The 22,485-nt window shown below is 36.3% G+C and overlaps 1 protein-coding gene across 2 annotated transcripts; it reads right to left on the bottom strand.

Annotated features, from left to right (window-relative positions):
- Positions 1-1,287: 1,287 nt before the first annotated feature.
- Positions 1,288-22,073, bottom strand: LOC103474988 (glutamate receptor ionotropic, kainate 1). Of its 2 annotated transcripts, XM_008426332.3 has the most exons (16): positions 21,626-22,073; positions 13,922-14,089; positions 13,570-13,827; positions 10,614-10,795; positions 10,161-10,214; positions 9,783-9,956; positions 8,244-8,387; positions 7,694-7,801; positions 6,963-7,001; positions 5,746-5,859; positions 5,451-5,654; positions 5,138-5,361; positions 4,744-4,862; positions 3,321-3,538; positions 2,951-3,176; positions 1,288-2,221 (listed from the first exon to the last, which is right to left on the bottom strand). In XM_008426332.3, exons 1-16 carry the CDS (start codon positions 21,825-21,827, stop codon positions 1,932-1,934), a joined length of 2,724 nt encoding a protein of 907 aa, XP_008424554.1. In that variant the 5' UTR covers positions 21,828-22,073; the 3' UTR covers positions 1,288-1,931. The 2 variants fall into 2 exon arrangements, with proteins under 2 accessions (XP_008424554.1, XP_008424555.1); XM_008426333.3 differs by lacking the exon at positions 6,963-7,001.
- Between the last annotated feature and the right edge of the window lie 412 nt (positions 22,074-22,485).

Here is a 22,485-nt window from a genome sequence, read left to right as displayed (position 1 = left end):
ATTGTGTATTCAGCTGTAACAATTTGCCAATTTCTGATGATTAATTGCCAGTTAATGCAAACAAAAATCTTCGAAAACTGGTAGAAACAGAACAGTAGTTCTAAAACTTGTTCAGGATACTTCAGCCATTCATTTGGGGGAGTCAAGATGCCTGCTGTCAATTCTGCTTATTGAACTAAGAGCTACAGATTATATTGAATTGGATTCATCAGCAAAACTTACATCTGTCCAATGTTATGATTGCAAAGAAAAGCTTGAACACATTATTTGGTTGCCTGTAATGTTTCAGCTGTTATGAATTAATATTCTGATTGCCCGTTGGATGGAATTTGACTGCTCTTTATGCCTGATGTATCTTGATTGCCAAGATCCTGAGTCCATACTACTCTTAGAGAGAATAGTAGGGACATTGCTATGATGGAAATGAAATAGGGAAGTGAGGAAACCCTAAGTTAGTCATTGTTAGAATATTAATTTTTTTTCACATAAATGCTTGTATTTTCATGCTTTATAAACTTTTTAAGCAGAAAAAATTGTAGGTTACCTTCCTAGCACACTGACTTAACACAGGACATTTTTAGTCAGATTAAAGGTGACAGGTTGAAAATAAGGTTAAATGTCTAATGTTTTTCTAAATGGCAGCATTCTTTTAACCATAATTTTGACAATGCACCACAAAACATTTGCAAACATTTTAGATATCCCTAGCTGGAAAACTGGGTTAATTCATCTTTCTCTGACCTGCTTTAGTTCTAACCAACACCACAGAGAGTTGATTTTGCCCCTTTTCTTTTCCTTCACCAAAATCACCACCAGCTTTCAGGCAATCTGCTTATATCCTCTGTTTTTTTTTGTTTGTTTGTTTGTTTGTTTGTTTGTTTTTTGGAACTCCAGATTTCATAAAAATATACACATTACTTTCCCATTAATGTCTGGATAATGTCTGAAGTGATGTCATTTACTCTTAATTGCTCTATAATATTAAGCGTTCCTAAAACAAAATCTGTCGTAAAGCAAAGGTGGAGTATTTGAGAAATGATCTGTTAAGAGCAGTGACAGAACTGTGATGTTGTTGGCTTGTTTGTTTCTCTTCCGAAGACCCAGTGAAATACCAGGACATTGTGAATGCAAATCTGGTGTATTTTGCCAGCAATATGAAAATAGCTTGTCATTTGAGCATTCAACAAGATGAGTATCCAACACACATACGTACCTATTAGAGTTTTGTATTAATACCTCCTATCAGTAAAAAAATGAAACAAAAAAAAAGTCAAATATTAAAAGGTGCAACGTTCTCATATGACTTTAGTCACCCCAAAACAATTTCAACACAACAAATCTTGAACAAGCATGTTCATAAACTTCATATTAGACAAAAAAATGTAAACCAACTTCATGAACAAGTATTTCACTGAACAGTCATTCATAAACAGTTTGAAAACAACAGTGAGCGAATAAGTCCATTTCTGTGCAATGCTGTGCTAAGATTTAAATCCTCCCAAACACACAATTTTTGAAGCTACTATGGCAGAAATAAAATGTTCTCAAGCCTCTCCATTCAGATGAAATGTGACGGCTTAGCAATAATGCTTCTGACATGCAGAACAATGTTACACTGCATTCCAAAATATATGGCCAGCCCAGATAGTCAAGTATCACAACTCATATAATTTGTTTTTAGAGAAAGGGATTCTAATAAAAACTTTCAATCAAGACTAACATCTTTGTGTTCGCTACTTTAAAAACTACTAAAACACACAACTTTTTGTTAAAAACATATTCTTTGATTGTAGCAATGCAGTTTTTAAGTCTAGGTTTAATCGGACTTATAATTTTTTATTATTGGCTCTCTTATAACCATAGTCCTGTAAAAGAATATGATAACACAAAGTTATAGTAGGTGCATTGAAGTCTTTGAGTCCCATAATTTGTTAATATTTGTTGTGCCACTCACACTGGCCAACACTCACCTCCTCAATGTCCAGGTTTTTTCTGGATTTGTAAATAAATTCTCCAATTGCAACAAAAACTGAGAGGACTAGTCCGGCAGCCAACACTATAAAGATCCCTCCTATGTTCTCCACACCCAAAGCACTGGCCTCTTTGCTGTCCTCCTCTGGACACCCATTCCCTCTCCACCATTTCTCCTTCATCATGTGCAGCTTTCCTTCTTCCTGAAGCTGCAAGATGGCGATGGTGACCTTGTCTCTGTAAGGGGAGCCTAGAGCAGAACACAGCAGAATTATGCTGATATAATGCCTTACTTTGCATAATGCTGTTTATTGGACAAACATTCTATAGAACTTTTCATAACCTTGAAAACTTGTCACATTTTGTCCTGTTACAAACACAAAGTTCATAAACCAACACATAGCAGCACGTAACTTTGAAGTCAAAGGAATATGTGTGACGTTTTCCAAATGTATATCATCATAAAAACAGAAATACTTGATCTGCATTTACATTCAGCTCACCTAATTTAATACTTTGTAGAATCGGCCTTCTATTCAGTTAGCACCCATATCACATGATGCTGTCAATACCATGTTTCAACGTGGTGACGGTGTATTACAACATGTCTGAAAAACATCATAGAGCTTCAAATGGTATTTATACTGAGATGAAATTACATCTAGGTGGACTCCATTTTCTCATTCGGTGACTTTTGAAGGCTAACTGTAATTTATAGGGTTACTATGAGTCTAAATATAGAAGCACACCACACTTTTCAGATCTTTATTCAGAAGCAACTTTAAATATTCTTCCTTTCACAACACAACCGTGTTCTACATTGTGTTGGTCTATCACATGAATTCCTAACATAGTGCACTGAAGATTGTGGTTGTAATGTGACAAAAGGTAAAAAAGAACTAAAAGGGTATGAATCCTTTACTACAGCAATGTGTTAGTGTCCCTTTTTCTTACAGGTGTTATTGACCTGCTGTCTTACCAATTGGAGTTCCCACACCGTAGCCCTTAGAATCAATCAAGCCTCCGATCTGCGTGAGGTTGCAGTTGCGCTGGCTGATGTACTCGATGCTGGTAGACTCCATCAGAAGAGCGTAGTCTGTGGTGAGGACCCTCTGAATCCCTTCGCGGTTGTTTTTCACCAAAGCTGTGTTTTTTCGGCTGCTCATAAATGCCCACATTTTCTCATAAGTTGAGATCTTAGATTTCTGTTAAAAACAAAATTACAAATTGTGTACAAGTGAGCAAACATTTCGCATTCATTTCAGCAATAAACTACCCAGCCACTGCACTTAACCTTATGTATCTGGACACATCTGTCACAATAAGACTTAGCATAAATAAAAATGTACCTTGAAAAAGGTCATGGTGGATCCATCTCGCACTGCACCGTACTCTATCTTTGTTTGCTTGGCCAAGTCGTCTGCAGAGTCAATCGGTGAGTCCATTCTCTCCACAGTGAGGAAAGCAGCCAGATTGGCAGTGTATGAGGAGATTATGATCAGAGTGAAGAACCACCATATTCCTCCTACTATCCTTGTTGAAAGTGCCTTAGGCATCAATTCAGACCCTGGAGGGGTAGTAAGACATGTTAGATCATCCGTCCAAAATTAAAATAATGATAAAACCTGGAGTTTTAGTAGTATTATGCATGTGGTTGTGCTGTGAAAACTACATAAAAAATATCATGCAGTGCCCTCAAAACTCATCGCCACACCTACAGATGTGTAAAAAGCTTTATAAAATAATTTTTTATTGCAGAAATGCGAATCCGCAAAGAAAATGAACTATTTTACAAAAGCTTTACAAAAATATTTTTTTTTGATTTAATAAAATGATCTTTGTAATTATCTTTGTAATTTATTTGCCGGCCAATTTATTTTTACAGGAGTTATTGGAAAGCCAATACTTGCTGCACCTGCAATTTTATCAAATAAAGAAAATAAAATGTTATATTATCTACATTTTTCAGTTTGAGGTACTGCAATGTCCATCCACCTATCCAGGCAAGGGATATGCCATCAGTCCATTTTAAGGCAACAAATAAACACAGATGCATACACACACACACGCACACACACACACACACACACACACACACACGCACACACACACACACACACACACACACACACACACACACACACACACACACACAGTCGTACGCTACTATCCAACAGGGGACATTCCATTGACTTCCATTCATTTCTACAGCCTAACCCTAACCCTTTTCCTAACCCTAACCATCACATACCTAACCCTTTTCCTAACCCTAACCAAAAGTCAATTCACACCTTAGTCCTAACTGCAACCCCTGACCCTAAAACAGGGTCATTTCCAAGAGGGGACCTACAAAATGTCCCCTCTTCAACGGTGAGTCCCCTGTTGGTCAGTGTAAAATGACACGCATGTCCCCTGTTGGATAGTTACACATGAACACACGCACACGCGCGCACACACACACACACACACACTCACACACTCACTCCTGAGGAGAATTCATGTATACCGAATAACCTAATGCGTATTTTTTTGGACAGTGGGAAGAAGCCGGAGTACTCAGAAAGAACCCACATGGAAAACATTTTTGCAGAAAGAAGCCATGTTGAGATTTGATTTCAGAACCTTCTTGAAACAATTCAACAGTGCTACCAACTTCTCCACTGTACAGCCTAGTGCCGGAAAAGTTCATTTTAAAGCTTTTAATACAACTTTTCAAAGGGGTGCTATTAGGCATGAAGTGTGCAGGTGTACCAAAACCGTCAATAAGCATACCTTGCTGCATAAGTGCTCCAACTCCAAACCAGACACTGTTGATTAAGGTAAAGTTGTTTTCAACCACATCTGAGTCTGGATTGCAGGGGTGAGGGTTGTACCATTCATATGGAGTGAACCTGAAGGTCATGAATTAAAATAGAATGAAATAGAACTTCCAACAACCACAAAACTTACATTTACTCTGATCCTTTATTGTTTAGTGAAACATTCCATTGCTAAATTATATGCCAGCTGGATATTGGTTGCATCCTCACAATTATATCTCTAAAAATATCATAATGTCTATTAGTGCATTACTGTGTGAAAAAAACCATTTTGAATTTGCATAATTAGGTTAAAACTGAACTCATGAATTAACCGATTTTGTTTTTTCAGTCTTGTGTAAGAATACCTGGCGATGACAAACAGCACACAGCTGACTCCAAGGCATGCCAGCAACACATACATCCAGATATCAGGAGAGAGTGGGTTGAGAAAGGAAAACACCCCAGGATTTGTGCCATTTGGTTTGTGGTAGAGGATGCTGATTCCTAATGTCATGAAGGGCTTGGAGAAGTCTATCACCTTTTCCCTGACGTAGGTAATGGTGAGAGGGGCCACAGCGAGGTCAGCCACCTGGGAACAAAGAAAAGCCACACATTCAGGTGATGCTGCAGACTTTTTGTCATTCCTATAGGAAAAAGATATAATGGAGTAATACTCACATGATCAATAAGTTCACGCACCATGCCGTTCCACTCCCCTTTGTCATTCTGTGCTCCGTATTTCCCATCTGACACCAGTTTTACCTCGTAGGAGAAGCCCAAAATGTTTGAGAGCTCTTTGAGTAGGTCAAGGCAGTAACCTTCAAAGCGATCATTCCCATATAGCGGCTTATCCGATTTCTTATACATGACATAGGGATTTTCCTGGTAATGGACACAAAGGATGCACTTTAGTTTGAAAGATTGTTATGGTAATCAAATGTTTCCTGGTGATAAACTTTTTTTCTGTTCCTACCAGAATAGTAGTGACAATGAGGGTCCTGTTGGCCATCGAATCTGTGACATTTGTGGAGGAGTCCCTGTTGGTTTCTGTTAAATTAAGGCCTGTCTGGGAGTTCCAGATACCAATCTGTAAGGAACAAGAAAACAAGAATAACTAAACCAGAAGAAGAGCCGTGATCTATGTCTAAATAAATCAACTAACACACAATCAGGGAAAGAAACGCAGAAGGAAACAGGAAAACATACAGATACAGGTACAATTCCAGGCAGAACTTTTAACATGTATTTTCAGCATGAATCCTTTTTTTAATTTTGAGTTTTTAATTATTTATTTTTGACCTATTCTTTCTTTAGGGTGCAATTATCACACAGCATACAACAGTAATGTTATTAAGTTCTTGTTGATGTGGATTTTCTCAAAATTGTAGCCATTTCAAACTTCTGACCTGAAAAAAGCTTGTGGTTCCTTTAGGGCATGCTAAGTGATAGTTAACCAAATATTAGGGGAGTAGGAGAGAGGTGGCATGGCATTAAAATTGTTGGAATTAAGCAACATTAACCTTTTGAGAGGATCCTGACCTCTACTCTGTTGAAAATGTAAGCACTATGCTTAAAAGCTGGGTTCATAGCTGCAAAACCAAGCAATTTAAATGAAAGTCAGAATTATACTAGCAGCTTGTTGATTGTCTCTAAAAGTTAATGTTAGAGGTTTCACTAACAAAGCTACATTTGCCCAAGAATTAATTGAGGTGTGTGTTTGTGTCTAAATATATAGTTTTGTCTCTTTTTAGATTAGAAAAACATTATAATAAATTCAAATGTCTGCACTCAACATTGTTTTTTGTTTTTTTTATCACCGCAGCTGTGTCATATAATTATCCCCCCCCCCCCTCCCCCCCAAGGGAAAAAGGACAGTCATTAAATTATTGTGACATTAATCCCCATGATGAATGATTGAAAACTTCTGACCAGAACAGGTGCTGTTAGCAAGGAAATAAATAAAAATACAGCAGAAGGAAAGGTTTGGATTTTTTTGCAAATTGAAAAATGCAGGGACGGGAAACAGAACACAACAACTAGAACCAAAACAGCCAGAGCAGAAATGTTCAACATTTCTTCCCACCAGTTCCCAATTCTCTTTATGAAAAAGAGAAAACATCACAGAAAGCACAAGGGTAATCACTAAGTATTATTAATATTTTAGCCTGCAAAGGCAGCTAAAATACAGACCTTTTTCCACACTTTATGCAGGCGGCTGCCCGTCATTGACTTGCAAAAATAATAAAGAGAAAAAAATTTAATCACAGAGCCCTGAGCTTAACTCTAAATACAAGAATGGATGTTAATTCTAACTTCCAGGTAAGTTTTCAATTAGTTCTAATGTAATTTTTCACTTGTAATTGTTTGAACTTGCCTTAAAGCTTTTAGGTGTTATTATTCCATTAACAGATAATAAACCTCTTACTGCACTGTCATAATGTAGCGTGCTATTTTCAGTGAGCTTAAAGGAAGGTAAAAAAAAATCAGGAAGGTCCAATTATTTGCATCACGGTATAAAATTATTTAACAAATTTCTTCATGTGAATTATATTTTGAACATCACATATCAGGGTCTATGTTTTCATTTAATTATTACTGAGCAAAAAAATGGTTGAAAACCTGTTGAAAAATTAATAATACCAGTAATCAGACAAAAATGTGTTGTTGTCTCAATGTCCGTTAATTTAAATAAAATAAATTTATTTCTCAAGTGTGCTGTGGCAAAGTATTTACCCCCAACAGATTTCTTTTGTTTTTGCCTTTTTGTCTTAGATCATCAAAAAGATTTGAATGTTAGACAAAAATAACTTGATACGGTTTTCAAATGAAGATATGACTTAAATAGGGAGAAAAGCCTTGCAAATGAAGCTTTGAAAAACGCCTGTGTTGTTCACTAACAGTACATGTGTCAGAGGGTTCACCTTCTCCAAGCCGTCCTCCTTTAGGCTGATCACATCTAAATCAAATTCTTTGCGCAGACCGTCTGTCTTGTTAATGGCGATTTGTCCTGTCAAACCGTCCCATTGTGTCTGAGACAAAAGAGAGGACAGAAAATACAAACAGTTACTCTTTTGTTTTATGAATGGATGAAAAATCAAGCAAAAAAATAAAATAAAAAATCTGAGAATATTTTAGAGAATTAATAATTAAGCAGAGAACCACATCCAATGGATATTTTTGTATATGCTGGTTTACCTGATGAAATATAAAATATTTCCATCTAGAATATTGTGATGTTGAAATAAGCTAATTTCATCCTGAGTAGGAAGCATTGCTCAGACATATTGGATGGATGGATGGATGGATGGATGGATGGATGGATGGATGGATGGATGGATGGATGGATGGATGGATGGATGGATGGATGGATGGATGGATGGATGGATGGATGGATGGATGGATGGATGGATGGATGGATGGATGGATGGATGGATGGATGGATGGATGGATGGATGGATGGAGCTAACTCACGTCCTTCAGCAGGTTTATGAAGCGCGATCCGAAGCGCCAGGGTTTGTGTCGGTGGCACTGCAGGGAGCTGACGGTGATCTGTGAGGTGCGTTGTGAGGCAGCAGCCACCATGTAAACAGCATCATACATCAGAGCCGCCTCAGTCTGGAAGAGAAACACGTCCATCATCATAATCCATCTGCGGGATCACAAATCGCATGCCGCGCACTTATCACATCAGGACTGTTGATGCATGTGCACGGCCTCATGTGGTTCTTCGAATCAGATGCAATCACACAGAAAACCACAATCACTCATGGTGAGCACAGTTTGGTGTTCAATTTTCAGACTGTACACAGAATCTGTTGCATCCACTGCATCAAATAAAATGAAATTAATCTCAATAGAACCCTTTTTGCCTCTCTAAAATTATTTCATTTGCAGATAATTCCTTGCTTTATGATAACAAAAAAATACATTGTTTCATTTAACATAACTTTAACTTTAACATTCTAGCAAAAAAAAAAAAAAGATTGTGCAAAATGAGCGAAGAAAAAACTCAGGATTTGTTCTTACTATTTCTTTATCCTTATTAATTGCTGAGAGCCCCAGGGTGCTTCATGTTATAGTTTTTCTCTGTAATCTGGTCTTGAAATTAGACTTTAAATATATTTCTGGTCAAAACAGTCTTTCTGAGCACGAATAGCCTATTACATTTAGGCTGTTGTTGATTTTCTCTAAAGTACAGCTAGGCCTTAGGGGCACATGTTTACATTTACTAGACATGTTCTCTAATCCTCATAACTATCCATAGAAGTGTTTTAAATATGTACAAACCCTCCACTAATGTGTTGTTAAATATCCTTTAGAAAACTGCTTTTCAACAACACTTTTTTTTTGGCATCAACACGCATTTGGCATAATTCTGGCTGGATATTGGATCACATTTTTTGGCAGTAGTAGTAGAGTGCTTTTAAATTGGTTGGTTTTCTGGCACAGGTTTGACTTTTAAGTAAAATCTACAAATTTTCAGTACAGTTAAGGTGGGGATTTGGGCAGGCCATCTGGAAGCTGAATGTTAGCCTTTTTTTTAAATCCATTTAAAAATCTGTTTTTATGTGTCTGGAATCATTGTCCTGTTGGAATAGGCAATTAGGTCCATGTTTTAACTATCTGATCAGATCATTTCCCCTCAGAAGAAAGGAACTTGGTTAGAAAGGGTAGGCAAGTTATCTGTATGCCTTCTACTCAGAAATCAGAATCATCAAAACTGCCCACATGGATAAGCCAAATGTCTTCTGGAGAGAATGTTAAAGTTCAAATAAGACAAATATTTCCCACTATGTAAAATAATAAAAAAAATACTTTCCCTGTAACTTGCTGAGGAGCATTTAATGAATGTGTGTGGGATCTAAGCATACATTTAAATACGGAATTATTGACCCTAATCAGGGAAAATTAACTGCTGTAATAAATCAGGCCAGTAACAAAAGTCATTCCCATGTCTATATTGAATGTCTGTAGGCTACTACCCAGATTTGTATGTCAGATTAAACTTACGGTCATCATTCCCTCCATCATTCCAGTCTCGACTTTGGAGGGAGCCTGCAGTCGCTCCATGGCCCACCTCTCCAGCACCGAAGCCACTCTAGGATTGTCCACGTTGAGCAGCCTAAATCCCGTCATGTTGACCCCACTGTAGCGGTAAGGCTCCAGGTCAAGAGCGAACAAGTCCTGTAAAATTCAACAACTGGGTCAAAGATGAAGAATCAATACAAATTAAAAATGTCATGTTTTCCTTAACTATAGGCTTTCAAACATTCGTTTCAGTGTAACTCATTTGTTTCACTTTAAAAATATTCAAATTTATTGAATAATCATAAAAGAAAGCGCTTATACGTGCCATAATCAGCTCATTGATGGACTATTTTTTCTTACCAATGTGGTGAAGAAGTAGTGATAATATTCAGTCATCATTCCCATAGACAGGATCTAAACAGAAATAAAGATGGCGTTCAGTTTTCCTTTTAGTTACACTTTTTACAGGGATGAAGTGAGAATAAAATATAGTCCTTTTTACTTTTTAGATCACACCCAAACCACAATTTTGGCAATGCATTCATTTACTTTGATTCATTTTGTGCTTTTTGGATAGTTTGTATTAACATGAGTCCCAGTGAGTAAATGTCATAATTTTGTCCTTTTTCCAATTAATCTGTGCAATGTCTTTTCCTGGATTGGAAATAGAAAATAGGATTTCAGAGTAGAATTGGACTACTCTTGCTCAGGGTCAACATTAAACCCAAAACCACAGTAGCACATGTCACATATATCTGAGAATGTTAAATAAAACTTCTATTTGTAGCCTTTGTATTTATAAAACTTGATTACCTGCTTTAGGACATCAGCTGATGTTTGGTAAGAGCAGTCAAAGATAACAAAGAACTCCTTCCCCTTCTTCATCTCTTTCAGCAGGGGACGGGCATCTTTGCTTCCTGATGGCAGCTGCCGGATCTTGATTTTGATTGTATATCTGGATGGAGCTTTGATCAACTCTTGCAAACGAATCAGACCTTTAAATTAAACAACAGGCCACAATTATTGGACTATACACATTTCAGCAGAACTAAACCAAGAAGTAAATAATATTTATCATTCCCGTGTTGCCCTACTATTAACTTTTATGTATTGCATCAGGAGTTACAGTCCAACACAAAGTGTCACATTTTGTTGAAGGGAAAAACACAGAATACAAATATTTTGCATTTTATTTCTACAAATAGAATCCGGAAAAACATAAGTGGACATTTGTATTTACAGCTGCAAGCCTTTAATTATGTCTCTGCCAGCTTTGCACATCTAAAGACTGGTGTTGCCTATTTCTCTTTGCAAAATGGCTCAAACTCAGCCAGAGTAGATGGAGAGCACCTGTGAACATTAATTTATAAGTCTTGCCACATATTCTCCATTGGATTTTGGTCTGGAATATGACAGGGCCATTCTAACAAATCAATATGCTCTCAACTAACCACTGCTTCAAGCTCTAGGTGTATGCTTAGAGTTATTATCCTGATGAAAGATAAACCTTAGCCTCAGTTACATGTCTCAGGAATGGAATCAAGTTAGCATAATAGTACCACTCAAATGTTTCACAGTACATGAAAGATTGGTTTTGTTCTTTCTAGTTTTCCATAAAGGCTACATTTCTTGGGTGTACAAAGACTGCTGTAAGATGAATGTGATAGAAATATAATACAACAGTGACCTTTTTTTGCTCAATTTGTCAAGTGTAACTTTGACAGTTTGTATCATTGCAGGTCTTTGAGATGACCTCTAGGGGGCAGTGATAGGAAATCTCAACAAATACGTTTAGAACCACACAGTAAAGGAAGCCGATGTCTAGAGTCTTGCTTAGTTTTGCTAGGTTAGCAATACAATGGGTAAAATGAAATTAAAATGATAACAATACAATCCGTTTTTTGTACAAGTAAAGCCATAAAGGATGTCTGTTTGTTGCCATAGTTGACCGTTATACAGCTAATTGCTATCCTTTTTTGTAGCATTAGAAATTTGTCGAAGAAGCGAGAATGTTTGACTTCCACGTTGGTAAGTTCTTAGTTGATTTTGAGATAAAAACTTATTTGTATCAAATATGCATGCAAATTCCACCTTATGAAAACATTCAAATAAATTATGCGACTTTCGCTATCGTTTTATATCCTTCTATTTAAAATGTTATGTTAATTTTGGTATAATTACTTCGTCTCCCTCTGGTGGACACGAGGGGAAACTACAAAAGTCACTTTTCTACATTCGATTTAATAAATTAATACTATTATCTGGTAAAACTGAGAAAAAGTGGGTTTCGTTTGTAAAAGTGGATTAGAATGAGCCCATTATGATTAGGAGTTGTGCAGAAACATAATTAATATTGCTTACAAACTGCTAAAAAATATATGAAAATTGTGTTTAATTATTTTCAGACGCGAATTTTGGACACCGACAGTTTCACGAAAAGCTGGGAAAACGGCATTTGAAAAAGAAGCTGTTTATTTTAAAGGTAGGAAAGCTGTTTTGTTCGCTTTATCTTTGAGTTGTGTAATGCAGGATGGAGTTTAAACATTTCAACTTTATTTCTAGTACCTATTTGTATCCCCTATGAATAGATGTTGTATTTCTGCTTGATTTATGTGCAATAGTTTTTATTATCATATAGTCGTGCTGTTGTGATCTGCTGGTGAGTGACAAATGTCTGTACATAGCAACAGTGGAGTGTTAGTCACTCACAATGAAAGCCTGTGTTTCAATATCAGCAGGGTATGTTGTCCAAGTGTAACAGCTGGAGAGTGATGTGTTTTCTTTTAAGCTGTGATAAGTTTGATTGTTTTTCATGTCCTGTTGCATTTGACAGTAGCCAATTATGCTATCTTGTTGTAAATCTGTAGGTTATTCATGAGAGCTGTGGAGCTCAGTTAAATTATTTTTTCTGTTTCCTGTATTTTTATAGTACATAACTGTTTAAAGTGGGTTAGTGTAATTCAGATTTTAAGTAACGACCAAAAGTATAGATTTTTGTTTTATTTTGGAATATTTTTTTGTTTCAGAAGTAACCTGAAAAGACCATTAGCAAAACCTAGAGTAACTGTTTAGGAATTTTTTTCTCTTTTTCACCTGCTCCTATTTGTAGTATTAATCAGTAAATAAAAAAAAAATAAACACATATGTAGGAAATTAATTAGTATCTGACAACCATCCATTGCATTTACATGCATTTTATTTATTTCGTACAGAAAATAACAGTAGGAACAAAAAGATTTAAATTTTTATTTTAAATCCACTATTTAAAAAAATTTTAACTAAAATGTCCTATATTGACTGATCAGCTCACTGATTCTCAGCTAGATTTCACCGGACCACACCAACACGTGTATGCTTTATTGTAAACCATTCCTTTGTGTATATGGTTGCATGTTTAGCATTGTCATCCTGGTGGAAACTGAACACATTTGCCTTAAGATCAGGACTTTTGCAGCCTCAACCAGGGTTGTCCTAATAGTTCAGCTCAGAGGTTTACCACCTGTGCAGTTTCCGAAGACAATTTGTTGAAATTGACTTTATTTAGGTGTAGCGGAGGAGTAGAAATGCACCTTTCAGATTGGCAAAAAAATTAAAACCATTGACCATTTTCCTTTAAATTGACAACTTTGCTACTTTGTCTATTACATAAAATCCCAATGAAATGCCTCAAAGTTTGTGGTTGTAATATACCAAAATGCGTAAAGGGTGCAAGAGGTATGAAAAACATTTTCATACCTCTTAATTTTATGCATATGTCATTTTGACTCACCAGTTGCATCCTCATAGACTACAGTGACTGCTTTCCACTTGTAGAACTGCACTATGTCTAACACAGCTCTGCTGATGGAGGCGTATTCAGGGTGGAGGTTAATGTAGAAGCTGTCCTTGTTGTCCACTGAAGGGTGTTTCCATCGGGTTTGGATGTGAGGGACTTCCAGTGCGTTACAGATTGACTGAACCGCACTGACCGATGAGCTGTGAGATGGACCAAACACAGCCCCAACTCCTAGAGCCAACTGGTCACATGCTGGAGGAACACATGGAACAAACAAATGGCCATCAGGGTCAAATTCATAGCTCTGCCTTAACTATAAAAAGATTAGGGAGCGAATGATCCTTACCTCTTCTGGAGGCTTCAAAACTGTCAAATAGATTTATTCTCTGGATGTCGTAGGTCAGCGTGGTGTTTGGCATTAAGGTCCGGTTCCTGTTTATGTTGGTTACAGCAAATTTAAAGGCCAGTTCTTCAACGCTAATTGGTTCATTTTCAAGGGTCTCAAAGATGCCCCCTGTAAGAGAGAAAATATAGGTTGAGAACCTTACGAAAACCTTATTAGGTACAGTATATAGTCTCACCATTGTTACCAACACAGTATTTACATTTCGTACCACTGTGTCTGTTTTTTCCCTCAGTTTGAACTGAATTCTCACAATTGCATTGGTTCAGTTTCATGTTTATTTCTGCCATGTAATACCTGCTAAGAGTCCTACATGAGATGACTGGATTTAGTTTCATTCGGCTCAGAGCTTGACCCTCCCTGAGCTTATTTACATAACCTGATTTTCACAAACTGACACAATAGCTTTCAAAAAAGTATCAGAGGGTTGGATAAGGTCGATGTACCAAAAGATATATTTTTTTGCAAACCAGTGGAAGAGGGAAAACATGTTGGAGGTTAACATCTCCAGCACTATGACAGTGTTGGAGATTGTAAAGTTTGGAATCTTTGCATAATATATAAGCTATACATATAACAGCAGTGTTACTCTTTTTCATCCATTTAAGCATAACATTTCTTCCTGTTATGGTACATACTGAATTTAGACATGTTGGCAGCATTGTAGGAATCTCAGTCTCATTGTAAGGATGCTTATTCCCTTATAATATATACAAAGACTGCTGTTTCATATATTAATTGAATGCTTCTAAAAAAAAAAAGGCTGGATTGAATTTCCTTAAAAAAAATTGTATTTCATAACATCAGCAAAGGTTTACAAAACCAGAGATGGCAAATCAGTAAAGAAACAGATCAGTGCATCTCTAGCCATAATCAACACTTTAAAGTGACAGTAACACTCTACTCTGAGATCTTTCAGTGTAAAAACCACTGAAAGACTGCACTTTTCCCACCCAATCAAAACATTCTAAATCCAATTACATCATCACAATTTGTAAACACTAAATATTATTTCTTAACTTAATTGACATCCACATTGTATATACACATGCAGCGTTATCTTTCATCTACTGTGACTGCGCGGTCCTTTGCCTCAGGGAGGAGGGGGTTGTTCCAGTGTTTGGGGGGGAAAAAAAATTCATTCTGAAAACTATCCAAATCTTAATCCAGCCTGCTGCCCCAGAAACATGGCTGCCCTGGCACAGCTGGCAGTATACACATACGTAACTCCGGCCAGGCGTGAGTACTACATAAAATATGTAGATAAAAAAGCTCATGAAGAACATTGAGATTAAGGCCAGGGAAATGTTGGATTGTCACCACTTCTTGTTAGTGAATTATCTTAAAACATGTGGGCCTTTCGAGGTGATGTTTATGAAAAGACACTAGAGATGCATCTCTAGAATTGCACTGAAAAGTAGATTTATTTCAGTAATTCAATATAGACTCATCACATAAAGAGTATTATAGTTTATTTGCTTATTTCAGTTGATTTTGATGACTTACAGCTAATAAAAAACTATTTGTTTCCCAGAAAGTCAAAATATTATATAAGACTCATAATATAAAGTTTACAAATGTTAAAAGGTTTTGAAATATTATGTCATGACTTACACATTCATGGGAAATACTCCTCATTTGACAGTTTTCCAGAAGACAATATAAAAATGGAAAATTAAGTGGAAGGAAAAGTTGTGGTAACATAAAGGTACTTAATTTACTAGCATAAGCACAGCTTTGTGAATGTTGTGAAGCCAAGCCTAAAAAAGAATTTAGGTAGATTCTGAAGGTGTGGGTTTTTCTGTGGAACGTAACTCCAAATTATTTGTGAAATTTTTCGCAGAGCATATCAAAAATATGCAAAAGAAAATACAACTTGGAAATCTGGCATAGCTAGGGACAATGCTAGTTGACTTGCTATTGGCTGACGTTTTGCCAAGCAGCCAATCTTGGAGCGCCATTTATTTTCCTTGGCAGTTCCCGCATGAGTAGCGATATGGAAGACTGATATTAGCTTCTGCGGGAGACTGTTTCCCCTGTGCTGATTAAGCGTTTTTAGAAGATTTCAACTGTTTGTAACTGGCTGTGGTTCCTAAACCCTATGAGTATTGGCGGCATACTATTTTCCAATTTTTTGAGAATCTGAATGTTTGATTCAGATTCTCAATCTGAATTGAGAATCTGATTAAGATTATCATTTTAATCTTGAAGACATAAGACTCTCACTTAAAACTATTATATTAATTCCCCACAAAGTGACACATTTATATTAATAAAATGGGGACTAAAGTATGGTAATTTAAAGTTAGAAAAGTTCAGAATTGTCAGCTTGTAATTATTTTTCAGAATAACCTAGATTATTAATAAAGATTCAGTTTTGATGTTGAAACTAGCCTGACTTTAACACAGAGGACACAGATGTAACAGGTCACTGCACTGAACACTCTTTGAAGAATTGCCTGTGAAATTGTAATTGATTTTGGAAGGAGAGAGTCCTTTAAAAAAGCTCCCCTTGAGACCCTGATTGTGAATGACCTTTTTCTTCGGTGTAGCATAGCCTGGAACCCCAAACTGAGAGAGCCTTGTCCGGACTCCCTGGTCACTAAAAGCATGCTTGAAAGTGCCAATCCTAATTATGGTTACCAAGCCTCAGAGAGCAGCTGCTGGGATCTGTTAAAGTCCTTAATTCTCTGTCCACTGGAATATACAATTCTCAGACATGCATGCGATGCCTACCATCCTAAGTGAAATGTGGGCACATGCTCCACCTGAGACGGTTTTTCATATGTGTAAAATGAGAAATAGGCCTGTTCTTGACCATCTGGTCCATTTTGTTAGCCGTGTGTGCCAAGGCTGCAGCTTTAATATCGCTCCAGAAACAAAACAATCCAAGTGGCAGTCCCACAGCGGGATTTTTCATCACATTTGAACACTTTAAAAAACATCCATTATTAACAAGGAGTGAAAATAAATGCTGCTATTCAAATATGTTCATTCACATTTTTTTTATTGCAATCCTCATTTAAAGAATTTCCCTTACATTTTAGCCAAAAATGTCTTATTAATAAAACATTGATTGCCAAATTCAGATGATACAATAATAATTATAAATGCCTGAACATTTTTATATACTTTTGTTGTCAAATGACAAATGTATCTGATTTGTTTTACTGTTTTTCATTTCCTCTCTGAAGCTCAGTGGAACGGCACAGAGAGAGAAGGTAAATTATTTTCCCTTCATTTCCACTTGAGTAAAGAACTTTAGATTTTCTGCTAAGTGTAATGAGTTTCTTGATTTGAAGAGTGCAAAAGAGAGGATTAAGAGCCATGGTTATTTATCCTCAACATGAGTGTTGGTCTAAGAAATCAACCCTGTTCCACATCAGCACATATGCAGAAAATGTTCTCACTCTGCAGAAAACCTAATATCTAGGATGACACACATCATGAACATTAGATGGCAACACAAGAGTTCCTCTTGTATTGTGAAAAACGATTTTTCAAATGAGCTTATACATGCATGGTGGTGAAAACTCTGAGCTTTCAATTATTAGACTATGCAAATTATTCTGCTTGTATCAACCAATAATAATTATGTTTGTCTCTGCTTTAGGCTCCGACAAATGCACTCCAATGAGACTGGGTAAATGTTGTCCGCAGAGGCTTTTCATGATTGCCCCGGCATTCTGGAGAGAATATTTATAATGTTCAGAAGTGATTCAGAAATTGTTTTCTGTACCTGGAAATCGGTTAGCTTTAAAATACGTCAGTACAAATGACAGTAGAAATTATTCATGTGTTTAGTAGAAATCCTTCACATTACCAACAGACTCAAACAAGCTTACAGAGGTTACAATAAGCAAATACAAGCCTAAATAAATGTTTAGTTTTTAAACGATTGTGACAGATATGAAGAACGAGTGACACTATAACTAATCTTTCCAACTTGTGCAGTGTAGCTTTTGATTTTAACGTGATTTGTGTGGAGTAGATGCAAATCTTTGAATGTATGATAGGAATTTGGTTGCATGCAGGATAAAAAGATGCAGTGAAACATTTCATGACCCAATTTAAGGCTTTAGCTACATGGCATGACTTTTATATATTATGCAATAGAGTAGAATTGTTTATATTGGTGCAACAATGTGGCTTTTGTCGGCCAATTATTCCATATTTTTCATCAAAGCTTTTAATGACCTTAACAAAAGCTTATTATTAAAATTTGTATTTTATCTGATACAAATTTGATGTAAATCAAAGTACATGCTGCTTGATGTATTTATGGAACAAAAATTGTGATTTCCTTTTGTTGACATTTAACAAATGGAAATAGTCAAAATTTTCAGAATTTGTCCTTTTCACCCATCAGAGCTGATGAAGGAAAAGTCGTCAGATTCCAATTCATGACCATTTGATTGATGCATAGCGTTTTGTCCTAAAAGCTGCAACATAAAAAGACCTTCATGATATCTTCAATTTTTATGTAAATTTTCTTTATCATTATTTAGTTTAATAAAAAAAAATGTCACAATAGACTGATGTTCATTATGTGTACTGAGAAAAATAACACGAGGAGTAAATATTTCACCCAGTCTGTTTAGTTTTGACACATGGGGCAATCTGCTCCCTTTTCTCCGCAAGTTACCAAGAAAAACAAACGAAGGGATAAGAAGGTCACAGCATCAGGGATGATGAACATCTCTGACCTATTTTTGGTTTATTATCTGACTTTTAAATTGTGCCTACTTGCATCTTTTGGCAAGTAACGTGTAAAAAGGACTTGAAATGTTATTACTATATTTGATAGTTGAAGTTTTTCTCGTTTTTTTATGTTGCAGTCTTTTGGAAATAAATGTCTGAGGGAAGTCAGAGCCTCCCAAAAACAAATAAACAAAATTAATTATTCATTATCTAAAAGCATACTTCACAAAATGTGCTACATTAAGTTATGCTGGTCTACTAACAGTACAGAATATTAAATTCAATCATATACAGCACAAATTGAGTCAACTAATAGCTTAACAACAGTTCAAATGGTATGCGGAATAATTCTTACCACACTCAGTTTTCTTTTATAAGAGCCACCATCATAGTTTTACTAAGCAAGAAATTCCTGTCATTATTTTTCACAATAACAATATAAATTACAATACTTGTTCATCGCTGTATTTGGCTACCTTTGTTTATCTGTTTAGAAACTAAAGAATTAAAAAATTATGGTCAAAAAACAAAGTATAGGTTGAACATTGCTACACAGTATTAGAATTAATGAGCTCTGGAAAAATCTGTTATTGCTCCCATCAATAATTTTATAGATAACATTTAGGATCATTGCCCTTCCATTTGTTTTGTAATGGACCGAATAATGAATGCTAGCAGGTCACTAAGATAACAGATTCTGCTCTGGTTTCTGGCAGATTCTGATAACCTTTAGGCAGTGCTTGTTAAGGACCTATTTTCCTTTCTTTTATTAGAAAATAACTATAATGCCAATGACTTTTATCCCTCTGGTCGTAAATGTATAGGTTACCCTGAAGAACTTGATTTTGTGACTCAGAAATATCTCTCGAAGGGGAATCTTTTTAAGCGCCGAATCACAATGACATAGTGTTGTCTTTTTCTTCTCCTCACCATTCTGGGCTGCTACCCAGTGAGAGCTCCTTCCCCCCTCCCCTCCCAGCCCTTCAACGCCACCACTCCAGCATGGGTTCATGCCAGACTGTGAATGAAGGAGGAGGTCCTAAACAGTCTAGTTTGCTCGTTTGATGTGGAGCACTGAGGTTTCTCTGTGTACAAGATAGTTGCTCACAAGCCCACGAGCAAAAATATGATCACCATAAATAAGCAAATCTTGTATCATCTACATAAAACACACAGACTTCAGAAAAATAAATCTTAAACCGGGAAATATAGTGGAAACCCGAAGCTGCTGCCTCTGCTCTCCCCAGCGATTAGATTTATGTGCTGCCTAAGTACCATATTTGGGGAAGAGACTTTTCTGCATAAAGAAGATTAGTGTTAGTTGTTTAAGGGCTTGGGGGAGAAGATTTACCATTATTACCAACCCCAGTGGAAAGAGTGAAAGCCGGTCATATTCTAAACACTTGCCAAGTTAGGAAAACGTTAATTGAGTCAAGCCACACACCATATGGGGGAGATTAAGAAGTGTGGGGGTCATGCAGAGAATGACAGATTAGGTGACCTCGGAAAATGATAGACGATTGAGAGAGATTAACAATACTGAGCTCAGCTGGAGAAAGAGGGTGATAGCGAAGGCCTGACAGCCGTGGTAGTTATGCAACTCCACAATTATACAATATTAAAGTCTTAAGAAGTTAAAGAAATTGAGAAAAACACAAGCGGTGCCCGTGGCTATAAAAGCGGAGAGCAGGGAGTCCTGAGGTCTAAATTTTAAAAAGCTATATTTATGATGCAATCTGCTAACCCATGGGAGGAACACAAAACTAATGGCAGAGAAGAAAAGAAGTAGCAATCTTTAATTTGCTTGCAAACACCAGCTCATTGTTGCAGAGTTGCGTCAGAAATCAAAGGGGAATAATGAAACGGGAGCAATGGGATCCACTTGAGGCTAAATGAGCTTGAAGGAGGGCTGGCCTGAGGCACAAGTAAACTTTGTGACAGCTGAGGGTCCATTGGTTGCTTTGGAGCCCCTTGCCCCCAAAAATGCATAAGACATATTGCCAAATATGTCGTATGTATTGCCACATATGTATTATGTCTTATGTGTGACAATTATTGCCACATGTAAGTGCCATTAGTTTACTTACATGTAAAATCCTTCATAATTTGAGAATTATGTCAACAAAGTCCTACTTTTAAGCTGAGCTAATAATTTTTCCTTTTTTTTCTGAGCTGGAAAAGCATTTCATTCACACCTTAACTGAGTAATTAAATTTTTATCTGTTTGAATTTGAATGTAATGGAAAAAGAAGCACAATCATGGACAATGTAATGGTGCGTAAGTGATGCTGTGGTGGACGGTGGGCCCCAAATTAAATTGTGCTTACAACCTTGAGCCGGCTCTGGTTTTCAGTATAAAGGTTGCTCACTTTTCTGTTTTGTGTATTTCACACTGCTATGCTACAAGATGTTTTTTTTTTCTAGAACATGCTGTAAGTTTCAACTGATGAACTAATTCATCCATTTCACTGCAGGCTATAATGTCAACATGATAGCATAGGAGCGAGAGAAGGGCATTGGCAAACCAAAGTGGATTAGCATGATTTTGAATAAGAAAATTGATGTCATTGAACAGCCAACAGCTGTATCCATACCAAAAAAAAACTGCTAGTTATGCTACAGTGTCATTGTATTTTACATAAACATTCATATTTAACTGACAGAAATTCTTTAGTGTTTCTGAGCGTTAAAGTATCACATTTTGACAGCAGAAATTTTTTGACTGTAGCTAGAATTTGTCTTTATGTAGGTCTTATGATTGATTTTTGTTCATTTCTCCTCATATATAAAGCATGCAATATAATAATGCCACAAAATGTCCTTTATTACATTTTAAATTATTGAACAACCCCCAGGCTCGTTGAAAAACAATGAAAAGTCACATACTAAAAGAGCTAATGAATGCACAGAGGAGATTACTTTTAAAAATGACTCTTTTTAACTTACCAATTCTCAGGACTTGCTGCGAAGTGAGCCAAAGCTCCCCCATAAAATACACCAGTGAAAATAACAGTCCCGTTCTTTTCACCATGGTCAGTCCTCCAAATTTGAATTTAACATTGAGATCAAGTTGTTTTTTTGTCCTCAGTAATTCATGCTGATAACTTGCCAGTCCTTGTATCCATGGCGAAAATAAACTGGAATCCATCCCACATCCATCCCTCGCACATTGTGAAAAACAAAACAAACCCAATGATAAAACATATGTGTCACAGTTTATAGCTGCAATTGCCACTAATCAAAAAAAAATCCCATTCTAGGTTCTGTTATATGCCTCCATTCTTTTACTTTCCAGATTCATTCTCAAAGCGAATTTCTTATTATGTTTTCCCGGTGAACACTTGAGTTGTAAGCTGCGACGGAGGAGGAGGAGGAGGACCGTGCTCTGTGCTCCTTCTGTCAATTATGAAAGAATAGAAAACTCTTTCTGTCAGAAATTTTCAAAATAAAAGTTAGAGAATAAAATATTACTATGCAAAAGGAGTCAAATCCTAACTATGCTTTGAGATAATATTTCAGACAATTTCTATTATTTTCATTTATTTCTTAAAGAAGAAAAGTCGGTCTACATTTCTTAAATGCTGGTCTGTATTATGTAATTTTGGAAAGCAGCCAAATATGAATGCTCTCTAACTTTATTCTTATCTCTATTGTGGACATTATTCTGTTTTTTGTAAAGTCTGTTTATAGTTGAAGATGTAAATTTGGATGTTTATTTTCGGATATTCAGATTTGGAACTTATTTTGATTTTCAGCTAAAGGTTGTTGTTTTTAGAACTTTCTTTTTTTCTAAATTATGTTAAGAC

The sequence above is a fragment of the Poecilia reticulata genome, chromosome 13 (assembly GCF_904066995.2).
Source record: "Poecilia reticulata chromosome 13, P_reticulata-male-v2, whole genome shotgun sequence".
Classification (NCBI taxonomy): Eukaryota; Metazoa; Chordata; class Actinopteri; order Cyprinodontiformes; family Poeciliidae; genus Poecilia; species Poecilia reticulata.
This window is presented reverse-complemented; position numbering and strand designations above follow the sequence as displayed.

Coding starts and splice junctions, on each gene's coding strand:
- LOC103474988 (XM_008426332.3), bottom strand. CDS start 21,827: ATGGATTCCAGTTTATTTTCGCCATGGATACAAGGACTGGCAAGTTAT. Junction 13,828..13,921: donor TTTTGAAGCCTCCAGAAGAG/GTAAGGATCATT, acceptor GTGTTCCTCCAG/CATGTGACCAGTTGGCTCTA. Junction 3,177..3,320: donor CCACCATGACCTTTTTCAAG/GTACATTTTTAT, acceptor TGTTTTTAACAG/AAATCTAAGATCTCAACTTA.